The sequence below is a fragment of the Sander lucioperca genome, chromosome 19 (genome assembly GCF_008315115.2).
Source record: "Sander lucioperca isolate FBNREF2018 chromosome 19, SLUC_FBN_1.2, whole genome shotgun sequence".
Lineage (NCBI taxonomy): Eukaryota > Metazoa > Chordata > Actinopteri > Perciformes > Percidae > Sander > Sander lucioperca.
In genome coordinates this window covers 21,422,384-21,435,096 of record NC_050191.1, presented here as the reverse complement: position 1 = coordinate 21,435,096, position 12,713 = coordinate 21,422,384, and the positions used below count along the sequence as shown (strand labels likewise).

At 44.5% G+C, this 12,713-nt stretch overlaps 1 protein-coding gene across 3 annotated transcripts; it reads right to left on the bottom strand.

The window, feature by feature from the left end:
• Nucleotides 1-2,429: 2,429 nt before the first annotated feature.
• Nucleotides 2,430-11,908, bottom strand: LOC116041973 (protein FAM177A1-like). Of its 3 annotated transcripts, none has more exons than XM_031288082.2 (5): nucleotides 11,723-11,908; nucleotides 11,181-11,396; nucleotides 10,459-10,525; nucleotides 3,700-3,797; nucleotides 2,430-3,089 (listed from the first exon to the last, which is right to left on the bottom strand). In XM_031288082.2, exons 1-5 carry the CDS (start codon nucleotides 11,789-11,791, stop codon nucleotides 2,877-2,879), a joined length of 663 nt encoding a protein of 220 aa, XP_031143942.1. In that variant the 5' UTR covers nucleotides 11,792-11,908; the 3' UTR covers nucleotides 2,430-2,876. The 3 variants fall into 3 exon arrangements, with proteins under 3 accessions (XP_031143942.1, XP_035851551.1, XP_035851552.1); XM_035995658.1 differs by having other exon boundaries at nucleotides 11,187-11,396; XM_035995659.1 differs by lacking the exon at nucleotides 2,430-3,089 and adding an exon at nucleotides 3,423-3,634.
• Between the last annotated feature and the right edge of the window lie 805 nt (nucleotides 11,909-12,713).

Genomic DNA, 12,713 nt, shown 5'->3' with positions numbered 1-12,713 from the left:
AGTGCTCATATTATGCTCATTTTCAGGTTCATAATTGTATTTAGAGGTTATATCAGAATACATTTACATGGTTTAATTTTCAAAAAACACCATATTTTTGTTGTACTGCACACTGGGGGAATTACTGGAATGGTTGGGTCTTTGTAAATTATAGAATGTGGTCTAGACCTACTCTATCTGTAAAGTGTCTTGAGATAACTCTTGTTATGATTTGATACTATAAATAAAATTGAATTGAATTGCTGCAGCTCCTCCTTTCACCCTGTGTTGAGCTCTCTGTTTTAGCTACAGAGTGAGGCATCGCACTTCTATTCCATCTTTGTTGGGAGTCACACATGAGCAGTAGCTAGGTAAGGACTACTAGCCAGTCAGAAGCAGAGTATGAGGGCATACCATGCTAGCAGCTAGGCGAGCATTATAACGTGTGTTACAAAGTGACGCACGTTCGTCACTGAAGTAAATGCTGGACTACAATAGAGCTGTTTGGAGCAGTTTGTGAACAGTGTTTTCTGTTGGAGATGGTAAGTCCCTTTGGGGTGGACTTTGGGCTTTTTCACTTTGTAAACCTATAACATGCACAAAAAGATATAGAACACAATAAAGGAAAGGGAAAAAGCCAAAAAGCATATGAACACTTTAAAATAAAATGTTTGACCAAGAGACAGAGTATGAAGACATAACTATGATTTTATTAACAGTTCATTACAGTATTACTTACTAAATTAATAGAAAATATGCTTAAATTAGTCAGTTCAGTAAAATAAATACATAAATATCAAAAAATGTACTAAAAACAGTTAAAAATGTAAGTTTGCATGTCTTTATACAGACTTAGAGCGGGTTGTTCTCATGAACCATTAGTACATACAGCTACGAAAAGTAATGCACTGTAATTCGTATGTATTCAACGTATTTGTTGCTGTATGCACCACACTGACTGCCGCTGTATAAGAGCACTAAGAGCCGTGTAGGGAGGAGGTCAAGGAAGATGGGTGAGGTCATAAAACACAGCGCTTTTTAAATGGGAAAGCAGAGTTTGTGTCCCAGAAGAAGTTAAGGGGAAAACACAAGACTTTCACTCAGGAAACTTGTCCAGGAGTACTACTTAAGGGAACCGGCGTTTTAATCCAAACCACAAACTTTTTTCTAATCTTAGCTAGTCATTTTGGTGCCTAAACTTAACTGTTGTTGCTGTCGGTATGTGGCTCACAGTAACCTTTTCTGGGCTAAATTTAACTGTAAAGACCGCTGAACTTAACTGTGATGTGATCAGTCGTCACGTGAGCGGCCAGCGGTCTCCTAATTTCGTAGGATATCATACGAATAGGTGTGCATAAGTTTTCGTGCGATATCATATGAACCCGTCATGAGAATGCAGTGCTTAGTGTAACAATGCTCCCTCATTATTAAAGGCTGACACATCACATCCATAGTAGATAAGGTAGAAAATAAGAGCAACATCGAACACCTCGACCCGTTTTCATTGTTGTTTTTCTGACAAATGCCAGTAAGTCTCGTGGACCACGGAGACCACGAGACTTACTGCTCAGTGCTTCCACACAGACATTGAGTGCAATACAAGCATAATAAGCATTAATACAACAAACACAGAGAGCAAATTAACATGGGAGGGAGTGTGCAAGTGGCCAGCTCTTTGGTGCAGCCAGGTGTATCGAGATTGCACCACTTTGACCAGATCTGGACAAAAACAGCTGTTGTTTATCCAAAGGCTGTGTGTACTCACTGAAACAAAGGTTATTTTACATCTTCAAACACTTGAAATTATTTTCAAATATGTATGCTTTGTCCAGATCTGTCACTGACTTGGCTGTATTGGTGATTTAGGCACAGTGTCTGGTCGATCAGAGGCACAGGGGAGCAACATGTCACCTTCACTCCACAGCAGACGTTCGTATTGTGGAGGCTGCCGTAGCAACTGATAACGCAATAGCTGCTGGATAATGTAACAACTAACCAAAATGGAGAACTCTCGTTTTAAACGAGCTAATTATGGAAACAAAATCATACTTTGGCAGATAAATTGGCACATAATAGAACATTTTCTGACTCACATTGCATGTTTTGCACAACACACACATAACTCAATGCATCCAGAATATGTTGCTCCATTATCCAGTAGGGATGTAACGATACACTCAACTCACGTTTTTTAAGTTCACAATACCATTTTCTTACGATTTTTTAACAGAATGAGCTGCAGACAAATGACTGAGAAATATTACGTCATATAAACTGTGCAAAACAACACGTGTCCTCTTATCAAAAGTTAAACTAAAATTGTATTTTATCTTAAATAACAAAGATTAAAGAAACGATTTCTTGCATGTCTTCCCCCTCTCTCTCCCCTTTCTCACCTAGCTGTCCTATCCATTTAAGGCGGAAAAGCCCAAAAAATAATAAAACAAATCCCACATCAAAATAACTCAATGAATGAATAAATAAAAATCTCTTCAAATAAATAAACTAAGGAGACGTAGTGACGTCTGAAGTCAAACAAGTGAGATCAAAGTAGATTACGCCCTAGGCCGTTTAAAAATTGCATCGCGATTCATTTTTTATCTCAACCGGTGGTAATCTTTACACATTTAATATTGATTTTTAACCAATTCACGATGCATCCTTACATCCCTATTATCCAGTATTACTTTTATCAATTGTTACACTGTTGCAAAGGGACTTTTTAGTGGAGCACCTCCACCACTACTGTCCTCGCCAGACAACCACAATACAGCAGCACTGCCCATCTGAAGCCGTGTAGCACACAAACCAAACGGTGCTTGGTGAAACAAGACGGTGTTCCTTCTTTAACAAACAGACGGGACATTAAAAGCGCAAACGTCCATTTCTAGGGTTAGTTAGGTCGCCGTGACGATAGCAGGTACTCTGATGGTGCTCGAAGGTGCCTGATTTTCATTCTCGATCTGATAGGTCACATCGGGGAGCGCAGCGGCCACGTCCTGCTGCTCCGTCATGGCGATTGGTTCGTCTTCATCTTCCTGAGACTGCAGCTGGTCAAAGGATCGCTCTGCTTCTTCTGACAGGCGGTTTTCCTCTTTCTCTTCCTCCCTCTGACATGGAGACACCAGAAGGAATTACATCAGCTCGCAAACAAAATCACATGAACATGGATTCTAGGGCTGGATCCGAATATTCGAATATTCGTTCAATGGGTGGGTATTCGATTTTCAATTTTGGGATTCGAATATTCGTTGTTTTTTTTTAAACGTGCATGCAGGCTGAAATTCACTGTGGTGTTTTGTCGGGATTAAGCTGCTTGCTAAATGTCTGGCAGCCACTGGCTAATTTATGCAGCACTATGTCGTCCATCTCAGCCGAGAACTGAGAAATGTAACATGTAACGTTAACCGGCTATACGCGGCGTACGTAGACGTTTTAAACACTATGTAGGTAGAAAACAAAACACAAGCACTGAACTGCGCAGATTTTGTGTAACAGCAGGTGATTGTGTCCTGCAATAACAAAGCAGTCGTTTCATCTCTCGCTGCGTCGTCTTTTATTTTCTCTCTTTTCCCCATGAAATAAAGCTGCCTTCAAGTGCAGTCAGAAAATGTTGGTTCCTCCCACTGCCGCCACCGCCACCGAAGCTTCGGAGCTCAAAAAAAAAAAAATGGTGCAGCCCTAATGGATTCATACGTACAGCACCTCAGTGCAGCATACCTCTTTCTTCATCCTGTAGTATTCATCAATAGCGTACTGATATTTGGCTGACGTTATCCCGAACAGGGAGGCCATCCTCTCCCCCAGGTAGTCGCAGGCTGGAAAGTAATAATAAAGAGAAATGTAATCGGAAGAAGATAAAATACAATTCTTCAAAGTATAATAATATATTCCATTCTTCAACCAGCAGTCCTGACCTCAACCCCATTGAACACCTGTGGGATCAGCTTGGGCGTGCTGTTCGTGCCAGAGTGACCAACACAACCACGGTGGCTGACTTGCGACAAATGCTGGTTGAAGAATGGGATGTCATCCCACAGCAGTGTGTGACCAGGCTGGTGACCAGCATGAGGAGGAGGTGCCAGGCTGTTGTGGCTGTGTATGGTTCTTCCACACACTACTGAGGCTCCTGTTTGTGAAATGAATAAATTGTTCAATTGCCAATATGTCTTGTTTCTTCAAACTTCAATCATCCAATCCACCAACACCAAATGAGTCAATGGCAGAATAAGCTGTTTGGCATTGGCAGATAAGATTTGGGAAATTTTTCATGGGCGCAACCCACATACTCAGTGCTGCTGCTCATCCCACAAATGCATGTTCCTTACAAATGGGGCACCATTTGAAAGGGAACTAAACAGGCTTTCCAACGGTATAAGATTTATTGCCAAAAAGCATTGTTACCACAGAGAAATAATCTACCAAACACAAGTTTCCTTACTTTTTGTGTTAAGTTTATATAAAAAACTAAGTGCCATTTAATCTTTGTAAGATATTGCATATACATTATTTGTTCCAATCCTCTGCTAGCTTCACAAATGCTGGGTTTAATGTCAGCAGCATCAATTATTTAGATTTTCTTTTTCAAAATATAGACAGGTTCAGTAAAATAATATATCATATAAAAAGATTGGTAAGACATTTAAAAAAAAAAGAAAAAAAAAAAGAATAAATCTCTGAGTTTTAGCATTGTCTTTAACATAAGAAATGTGTACACATCTTAAACTCAGGACCTGTATCCCAAAGCAAGTTGAAATTAGTCTGACTCTTTCTGAGCTTAAATCCAAATATTAAAAGTAAGGCTGATCATCTCGATCAGTAATCTAAAATGAGCATGTAAAATAAATTGGCTATCCATAAATAGAAAATCAGATAATTCAATTTCTTTACATAGTGACGTTTTGGTGTTTTTTTAATCTTACGATGAATACATTAATATGAATAAGTGATACCTTTAAAAAGGGTTTAAAGTAAAGTAAGGCTTCCTGCAAAAGCAAAGAGGAAAAGTACTAACCCAAAGAAATGAATGCCTGATAAGGTCTATGTGACTGAAATGTTGCATTTATAATAGACTGAGCTAATTAGCATTAGTGTGCAGAGTGTGCAATTAGCATGCAGCTTTAATCACCATTCATTAGACTGTTTAGGTACAATCTCTCTGTTTGTTAGAAGCCCTACTTTAAAACCAATGTGGGCACAATGCTGTGTAAAAAATGTTTCTTCATCTGTAATATAATTATCATGCTAGGCAAAATGTTGGCTCTAGTGCTTTTTATTACTTGTCACTCTATTGTGAAATCAGTCATTTTGTCCATGTCGTGATCCTGTAGGAATAAAGACTCTCATTTTACAGTGAGCTGATTGGTCAGTATTCGACGTGTCGACAAGTTTTGATCTGATCCTTTGAAATGAACCCGCTTCGGTGCAGGTTAGCTGTGCAGCATAGGTTGCCATGGCGTAGTGTTTCCACTAGAAAAAAAATGGTGCCGGTCATGTGACCTGTAAGGTTTCATTTTACCAGTCACTTGAATCAAAGGAATTATAAAAAAGTGTCCTTTTGCAACTTGCGACGCGCATACAGTAAGCCTCTGCCTTCCCCAAGGCGACTTCGCTGCGCTGTTTTGATGCAGATCTGCAGGGAGAAGCCTCTCTCTGCTGGCACACTGGAGACGGGAATCACGCAGGCTGCTTTGGCCAGTTTGACCCACAACGGATAGATTTCACCGTAAAATCCCAATAAGCACCACCGGCTGTTTAGAAAGTCAAACCTCCGTAACCGTGGAGAACTGTCATTATATATGGCATCTGGATGTGCATTTGTGTCATTAACGTTAATGAGAGGGGCTGTAGCTGGTGCCAACTTGTCCTCACTGGCAATTTCTTGGCTTAATTCACCTTAGACTGGCCACTGTTTGGTTTTAGTAATTCGCAATATCTCCCTGTTTCGTCATGGCTTGGGCTTTGACTTTCCCGCTTGCTTGTAGCTGTTTGTAGTTTGTAAATCTATGGTGGCCTACGCTTCTGTATTCAATCAGAGCCAGAACCCGACATGTAGTTTTTTCCTCTATCGCATCAGTACAGTCTACAGTCATTTTTTTAAATGAAAAAAAAAAAAACAGGATTGTTCATTGTTTTGCCTCTCCTGGAACCATCACCTTATCGTGGTGGAGAGGTTTGTGTGTCCCTATGAACCTGAGGGCTGTGTTGTCTGGAGCTTTGTGCTCCTGGTAGGGTCTCCCAAGGCAAAGTGGTCTCAGGTGAGGGGCCAGACAAAGAATGGTTCAAAAACCCTATGAGTGACCGAGGAAGAGATGGAGTGACCCTGCCCGGAGGAAGCCCGGGGCCCCCATCTGGAGCCAGGCCCAGATGGAGGGCTCGTCAGCGAGCGTCTGGTGGCCGGGTTTGCCACGGAGCCCGGCCGGGCACAGCCCGAAAAAGCTACGTGGCATCCATCTCTCTATCCCATGGGCCCACCACCTGTGGGAGGAACCGCTGGGGTCGGGTGCGCTGCCACATGGGTGGCAGTGAAGGTCAGGGGCCTCGACGGACCAGACCCGGGCAGCAGACGCTGGCTCTGGGGACGTGGAATGTCACCTCTCTGTGGGGGAAGGAGCCGGAACTGGTGCGGGAGGTGGAGCGCTACCGGTTAGATCTGGTGGGGCTTACCTCTACGCACAGTCTCGGTTCTGGAACCATACTCCTGGATAGGGGTTGGACTCTTTTCTTCTCCGGAGTTGCCCAGGGTGTGAGGCGCCGGGCGGGTGTGGGGATACTCACAAGCCCCCGGCTGAGCGCCGCTACGTTGAAGTTTACCCCGGTGGACGAGAGGGTCGCCTCCCTACGCCTGCGGGTTGTGGGGGGGAAAACTCTGACTGTTGTTTGTGCATTTGCACCAAACAAGAGTTCGGAGTATTCGGCCTTCTTGGAGACCTTGAGTGGAGTCCTATATGGGGCTCCAGTGGGGGACTCCATAGTTCTGCTGGGGGACTTCAACGCGCACGTGGGCAATGATGGAGACACATGGAGAGGCGTGATTGGGAGGAACGGCCTCCCTGATCTAAACCAGAGTGGTTGTTTGTTGTTGGACTTCTGTGCTAGTCATGGATTGTCTATAACGAACACCATGTTCGAACATAGGGATGCTCATAAGTGTACTTGGTACCAGAGCACCCTAGGCCAAAGGTCAATGATCGATTTTATAATCGTTTCATCTGATCTGAGGCCGTATGTTTTGGACACTCGGGTGAAGAGAGGGGCAGAGCTGTCAACCGATCACCATCTGGTGGTGAGTTGGGTCAGAGGGTGGGGGAAGACTCTGGACAGACCTGGTAAGCCCAAACGGGTAGTGCGGGTAAATTGGGAACGTCTGGAGGAGGCCCCTGTCCGACAGACTTTCAACTCACACCTCCGGTGGAGCTTTTCGTGCATCCCTGTGGAGGCTGGGGGCATTGAACCCGAGTGGACAATGTTCAAAGTTTCCATTGCTGAAGCTGCGGCGAGGAGCTGTGGTCTTAGGGTCTTAGGTGCCTCAAGGGGCGGTAACCCACGAACACCGTGGTGGACACCGGTGGTCAGGGAAGCCGTCCGACTGAAGAAGGAGTCTTTCTGGGATATGTTATCCCAGAGGACTCCGGAGGCAGTGGCAAGGTACCGAAGGGCTGCAGCCTCTGCCGTGAAAGAGGCAAAGCAGCGGGTGTGGGAGAGGTTCGGAGAAGACATGGAGAAGGACTTTCGGTCGGCACCAAGGTGCTTCTGGAAAACCGTTCGCCACCTCAGGAGGGGGAAGCGGGGAACCATCCAAGCTGTGTACAGTAAGGATGGGACACTGTTGACCTCAACTGAGGAGGTAATAGGGCGGTGGAAGGAGCACTTTGAGGAACTCCTAAATCCGACTAATACGCCCTCTATGGTAGAGGCAGAGCTGGAGGATGATGGGGGATTGTCGTCAATTTCCCTGGTGGAAGTTGCTGAGGTAGTTAAACAACTCCACAGTGGCAAAGCCCCAGGGATTGATGAGATCCGTCCAGAAATGCTTAAAGCTCTGGGTGTGGAGGGGTTGTCTTGGTTGACACGCCTCTTCAACATTGCGTGGAAGTCTGGGACGGTGCCTAAGGAGTGGCAGACCGGGGTGGTGGTTCCCCTTTTCAAAAAGGGGGACCAGAGGGTGTGTGCCAATTATAGGGGTATCACACTTCTCAGCCTCCCTGGTAAAGTCTTCTCCAAGGTGCTGGAAAGGAGGGTTCGGTCGATAGTCGAACCTCAGGTTGAAGAGGAACAATGCGGATTCCGTCCTGGTCGTGGAACAACGGACCAGATCTTTACTCTCGCAAGGATCCTGGAGGGAGCCTGGGAGAATGCCCAACCGGTCTACATGTGCTTTGTGGATCTGGAGAAGGCCTATGACCGGGTCCCCCGGGAGATACTGTGGGAGGTGCTGCGGGAGTATGGGGTTAGGGGGTCCCTTCTCAGGGCCATCCAATCTCTGTACAACCAAAGCGAGAGCTGTGTCCGGGTTCTCGGCAGTAAGTCGGACTCGTTTCAGGTGAGAGTTGGCCTCCGCCAGGGCTGCGCTTTGTCACCAATCCTGTTTGTAGTATTTATGGACAGGATATCGAGGCGTAGTCGGGGTGGAGAGGGGTTGCAGTTCGGTGAGCTGGGGATCTCATCGCTGCTTTTTGCAGATGATGTGGTCCTGATGGCATCATCAGCCTGTGACCTTCAGCACTCACTGGATCGGTTCGCAGCCGAGTGTGAAGCGGCTGGGATGAGGATCAGCACCTCTAAATCGGAGGCCATGGTTCTCAGCAGGAAACCGATGGAGTGCCTTCTCCAGGTAGGGAATGAGTCCTTACCCCAAGTGAAGGAGTTCAAGTACCTTGGAGTCTTGTTCGCGAGTGAGGGAACAATGGAGCGGGAGATTGGTCGGAGAATCGGCGCAGCGGGTGCGGTATTACATTAAATTTATCGCACCGTTGTGACGAAAAGAGAGCTGAGCCAGAAGGCAAAGCTCTCGATCTACCGGTCAGTTTTCGTTCCTACCCTCACCTATGGTCATGAAGGTTGGGTCATGACCGAAAGAACGAGATCCAGGGTACAAGCGGCCGAAATGGGTTTCCTCAGGAGGGTGGCTGGTGTCTCCCTTAGAGATAGGGTGAGAAGCTCAGTCATCCGTGAGGAGCTCGGAGTAGAGCCGCTGCTCCTTCGCGTCGAAAGGAGCCAGTTGAGGTGGTTCGGGCATCTGGTAAGGATGCCCCCTGGGCGCCTCCCTAGGGAGGTGTTCCAGGCACGTCCAGCTGGGAGGAGGCCTCGGGGAAGACCCAGGACTAGGTGGAGGGATTATATCTCTAACCTGGCCTGGGAACGCCTTGGGATCCCCCAGTCGGAGCTGGTTAATGTGGCTCGGGAAAGGGAAGTTTGGGGTCCCCTGCTGGAGCTGCTACCCCCGCGACCGGATAAGCGGACGAAGATGGATGGATGGATGTTCATTGTTTTGAACATTGTAGAAGAAAAGATACGAAAATCACTATGGGCCCTATCTTGCACCCGGTGCAGCGCAAAGCACGACACAAGTGCCTTTACTAGTTTAAGACCGACGCAGTTGTCAATTTCCCGTCCAGCACCCACGTCGTTTAAATAGCATATGCACCTGTGCCCATCTTTGAGCCCATGGGCATGCTGGTCTTACAGGGAGGTGTGTTCAGGTGCATTCTTGGCGTATTGCTATTTTGAGGCAGCGGAAAGTGATCGCGCCATTGACCAAGAAAAACCTGGTCTAAAGTCAATAATGCAGCATTTCATTGTTATTTTAACAGCAAATTAGTAAAATGTGCCAGTCGTGCACAGCACGCATTACTATGCTTGTTACACACACAGGGAAGCGCAGCAGCACACAAACATGCAAAAGATTAAAAATAAAAATATTACGGTGCAAATCCGCCATCATAATAGCAACGCGCCAAGGTACAAACGCGCCTGGCTTTTAAAGGGAATGGGAGATGACACTCGGATTGGTTTATTGCATGTTACACCCAAAACACACCTATGAATTAATTAAGACACTAAGTACAACCCTTTTGCACCATGTGCCCGGCGCACAGACCCTTTTTTCCACCGTTAAACTAGCAAAAGTGGATTTGGACACGCCCTAAACGCACCTGGCCAGGCGCTTCACGCCATGCGCTTAGAGCTTTAAAATAAGGCCCTGTAGCATATTTTAACACAATTCAAATTGTGCAGAGGGAATTATTTCCACCGGTCATTCTGACCGGAGACTATTAGAATTTTCGGTCCTTATCATTTTTTTCGGTCAATGACCGGTAATTACCAGGCAACGGAAACTCAGCCATGGTGATCTACCCAGGTTGTAACCCTGGCTTTATGATACCGGAAAACTTGAGTCAAGCTCAAAGATAGACAATCATACTTCATGATACCGGCCCAGGGTCCATCAGGTTGCAAAAAAAAATAATGTTTACAAACCTGAGATGGTGGACGTGGCAGCTCTCCACATGTGAAACCAGAAGTATGGACCCCAGGTCAACTTTGACTGCAACACAAAAATGTAGAGCCAAGAGGACACTTTTGAATTTTTGTCATATACTAAATTTATGTAAACACAAATTCCGTGTTACACACACATTGCCTTTCCTCCATCCAGTGGTGGAAGAAGTATTCAGATCCTTTACTTAAGTAATAGTACTAATACCACACTGTAAAAAAAATACTCTGTTACAAGTAAAAGTCCTGAATTGAAAATGTTACTTAAATAAAAGTATGTACGTATCAGCAGGAGTACTTGCAGTACTTGGAGTACTCAATGCAGAAAAATCATCACATTTAAGAAACTGGAAACGATCAAAACAGTTCTGTGTTTAATCGGCCAATCATTTCAGCTGTAGTTGTAGGCCGTTAAATTGTTGGGTAGTTTAAGTTGTAATAAAATATATTTTATAAACTACTATGTATGTGTTTTGTGTGCAAAAATCTTAATTTGTAAAGTGATTAAAGCTGTCAGATTAATCTGAAATGTAGTGGAGTAGAAGTAGAAAGTGGCCTTAAAGTAAAGTACCTCATTATGTACTTAAGTAGAGTACTTGATTAAATGTTACATTCCACCACTGCCTCCATCATACCCCTTGTCCTCATTTAGCTCCTTGTACCCCCACACACATGACTCCCCCGGTCCCTCCAGCGTTCCTCACCCTCACCGGTTCGACCGGGGAGGACAGCAGGTCTTTCCTCTCCGGCTCCTTGCCCTCTCCCTCCTCCTCGTCGGTGCTGTACTCCTCCATGGTCTCCCCGCTGGAGAAATGGATGATCCTGCGAGGTACCTTCTCCCTCTGCTCCTGTTCCTCTCTCTCTTTCAGCTCCCCCAGCTCCACACTCTCAAAGCCTCTGGCCGGGTTAGGGCTCTGAGTCTGGGAAGACATCACAATCACAAGTGTGTGTGTGTGTGTGTGTGTGTGTGTGTGTGTGTGTTATTATGGGACTATTTTCTAAGGGAGTCAGTTAGTCAATGCAGCCTCACGGTGGGATAAAACTGAGTAGCGGGGCTTGAAATAACTTGATGAAAAATTCAAAAAAATAATGACTCTATTTCGAGTGTAATATCGTGACCAAGCAGACCGACATATGACACTGCTGACAAGTGACAACAAGCTACAGGAGCTGGGCTACATCATTAGCCACAATCAGTAAAACAAAAGGGTAACGTGGTGAATATAAAATAGAAAGCTGTACCGACCTGCGCCGCATTCATGGTCTGTCCTATCGACACATTAACGTTAGTGAGATACAGTGATATATCGGCCATTGTCGCCGTCTTCTTTGTATCTCTGGATGCTGCGCCCACAACAACGCCTCTCCTCCGTACCGCTCCGCACCGTACCCGGAAGAGCCGTGCACCATACCTCGGTACGTTCTCTTAATACATCCATAGTACGTAACGTCCATAGAAATGTATTAGGCTCCGCTGCAGAGTATTGATTATAGTAGCAGTGCAACAGAAGTAATAAAGCTAAATCTGTATGCAGTACTCTTTGTTTTTTCTTTTTTAAATCCTATTATTTTTAATGTGCATGTCTACATTTCACATACACAAAACGTACATACACATATTTCTTATTTAAGTCTTCAAATATTTGAATCCCAAATATAGGGCAATGTTAGCTTAAATTAGGTGATTCATATTATCGAAAAAATAAAAAGTGCGTAGCTAGGAGTTGTTTGGTGAGTCGTCATAATCCGTTTAAAAAACGTAACTTTAGGCTAGTTTTTATTTATTTAATTTTAAGAACGTATCTATGTTTTAGTGTAAATTGAAAATATGTTTGTGTGTAGGCTACATAACGCACCATATACTGTTATTTCAATAAAGAAAAAAGTAATAGGCTACTCAGGGGTAAGCTAATTTTAGTTTCAAAGGAAAACCAAAATGGTTACTTTTTTGTTGTTGCATTTCTATAATTGTTGGAATTCCCTCTCTAAAAAGTGCCTGTATTGTAGTATGGTGGTTGTTTCTGTAAATTGCATTTCTTATTTTTATTTAACCTATATTTTGTCATTGTGGTTTTAGTACAATATTAGTAATATATTCTTGCAATCGACCTTTTTATGGATTACTGGGACATCATTAATGTTATTAGTAAGTTTAACACACCTGTGAATGTCTGCTGTGAAAAAGGCCTATATTCCGAACTTGTGGATTTTGTGAATTTCTATTTACAGTGTAGAAA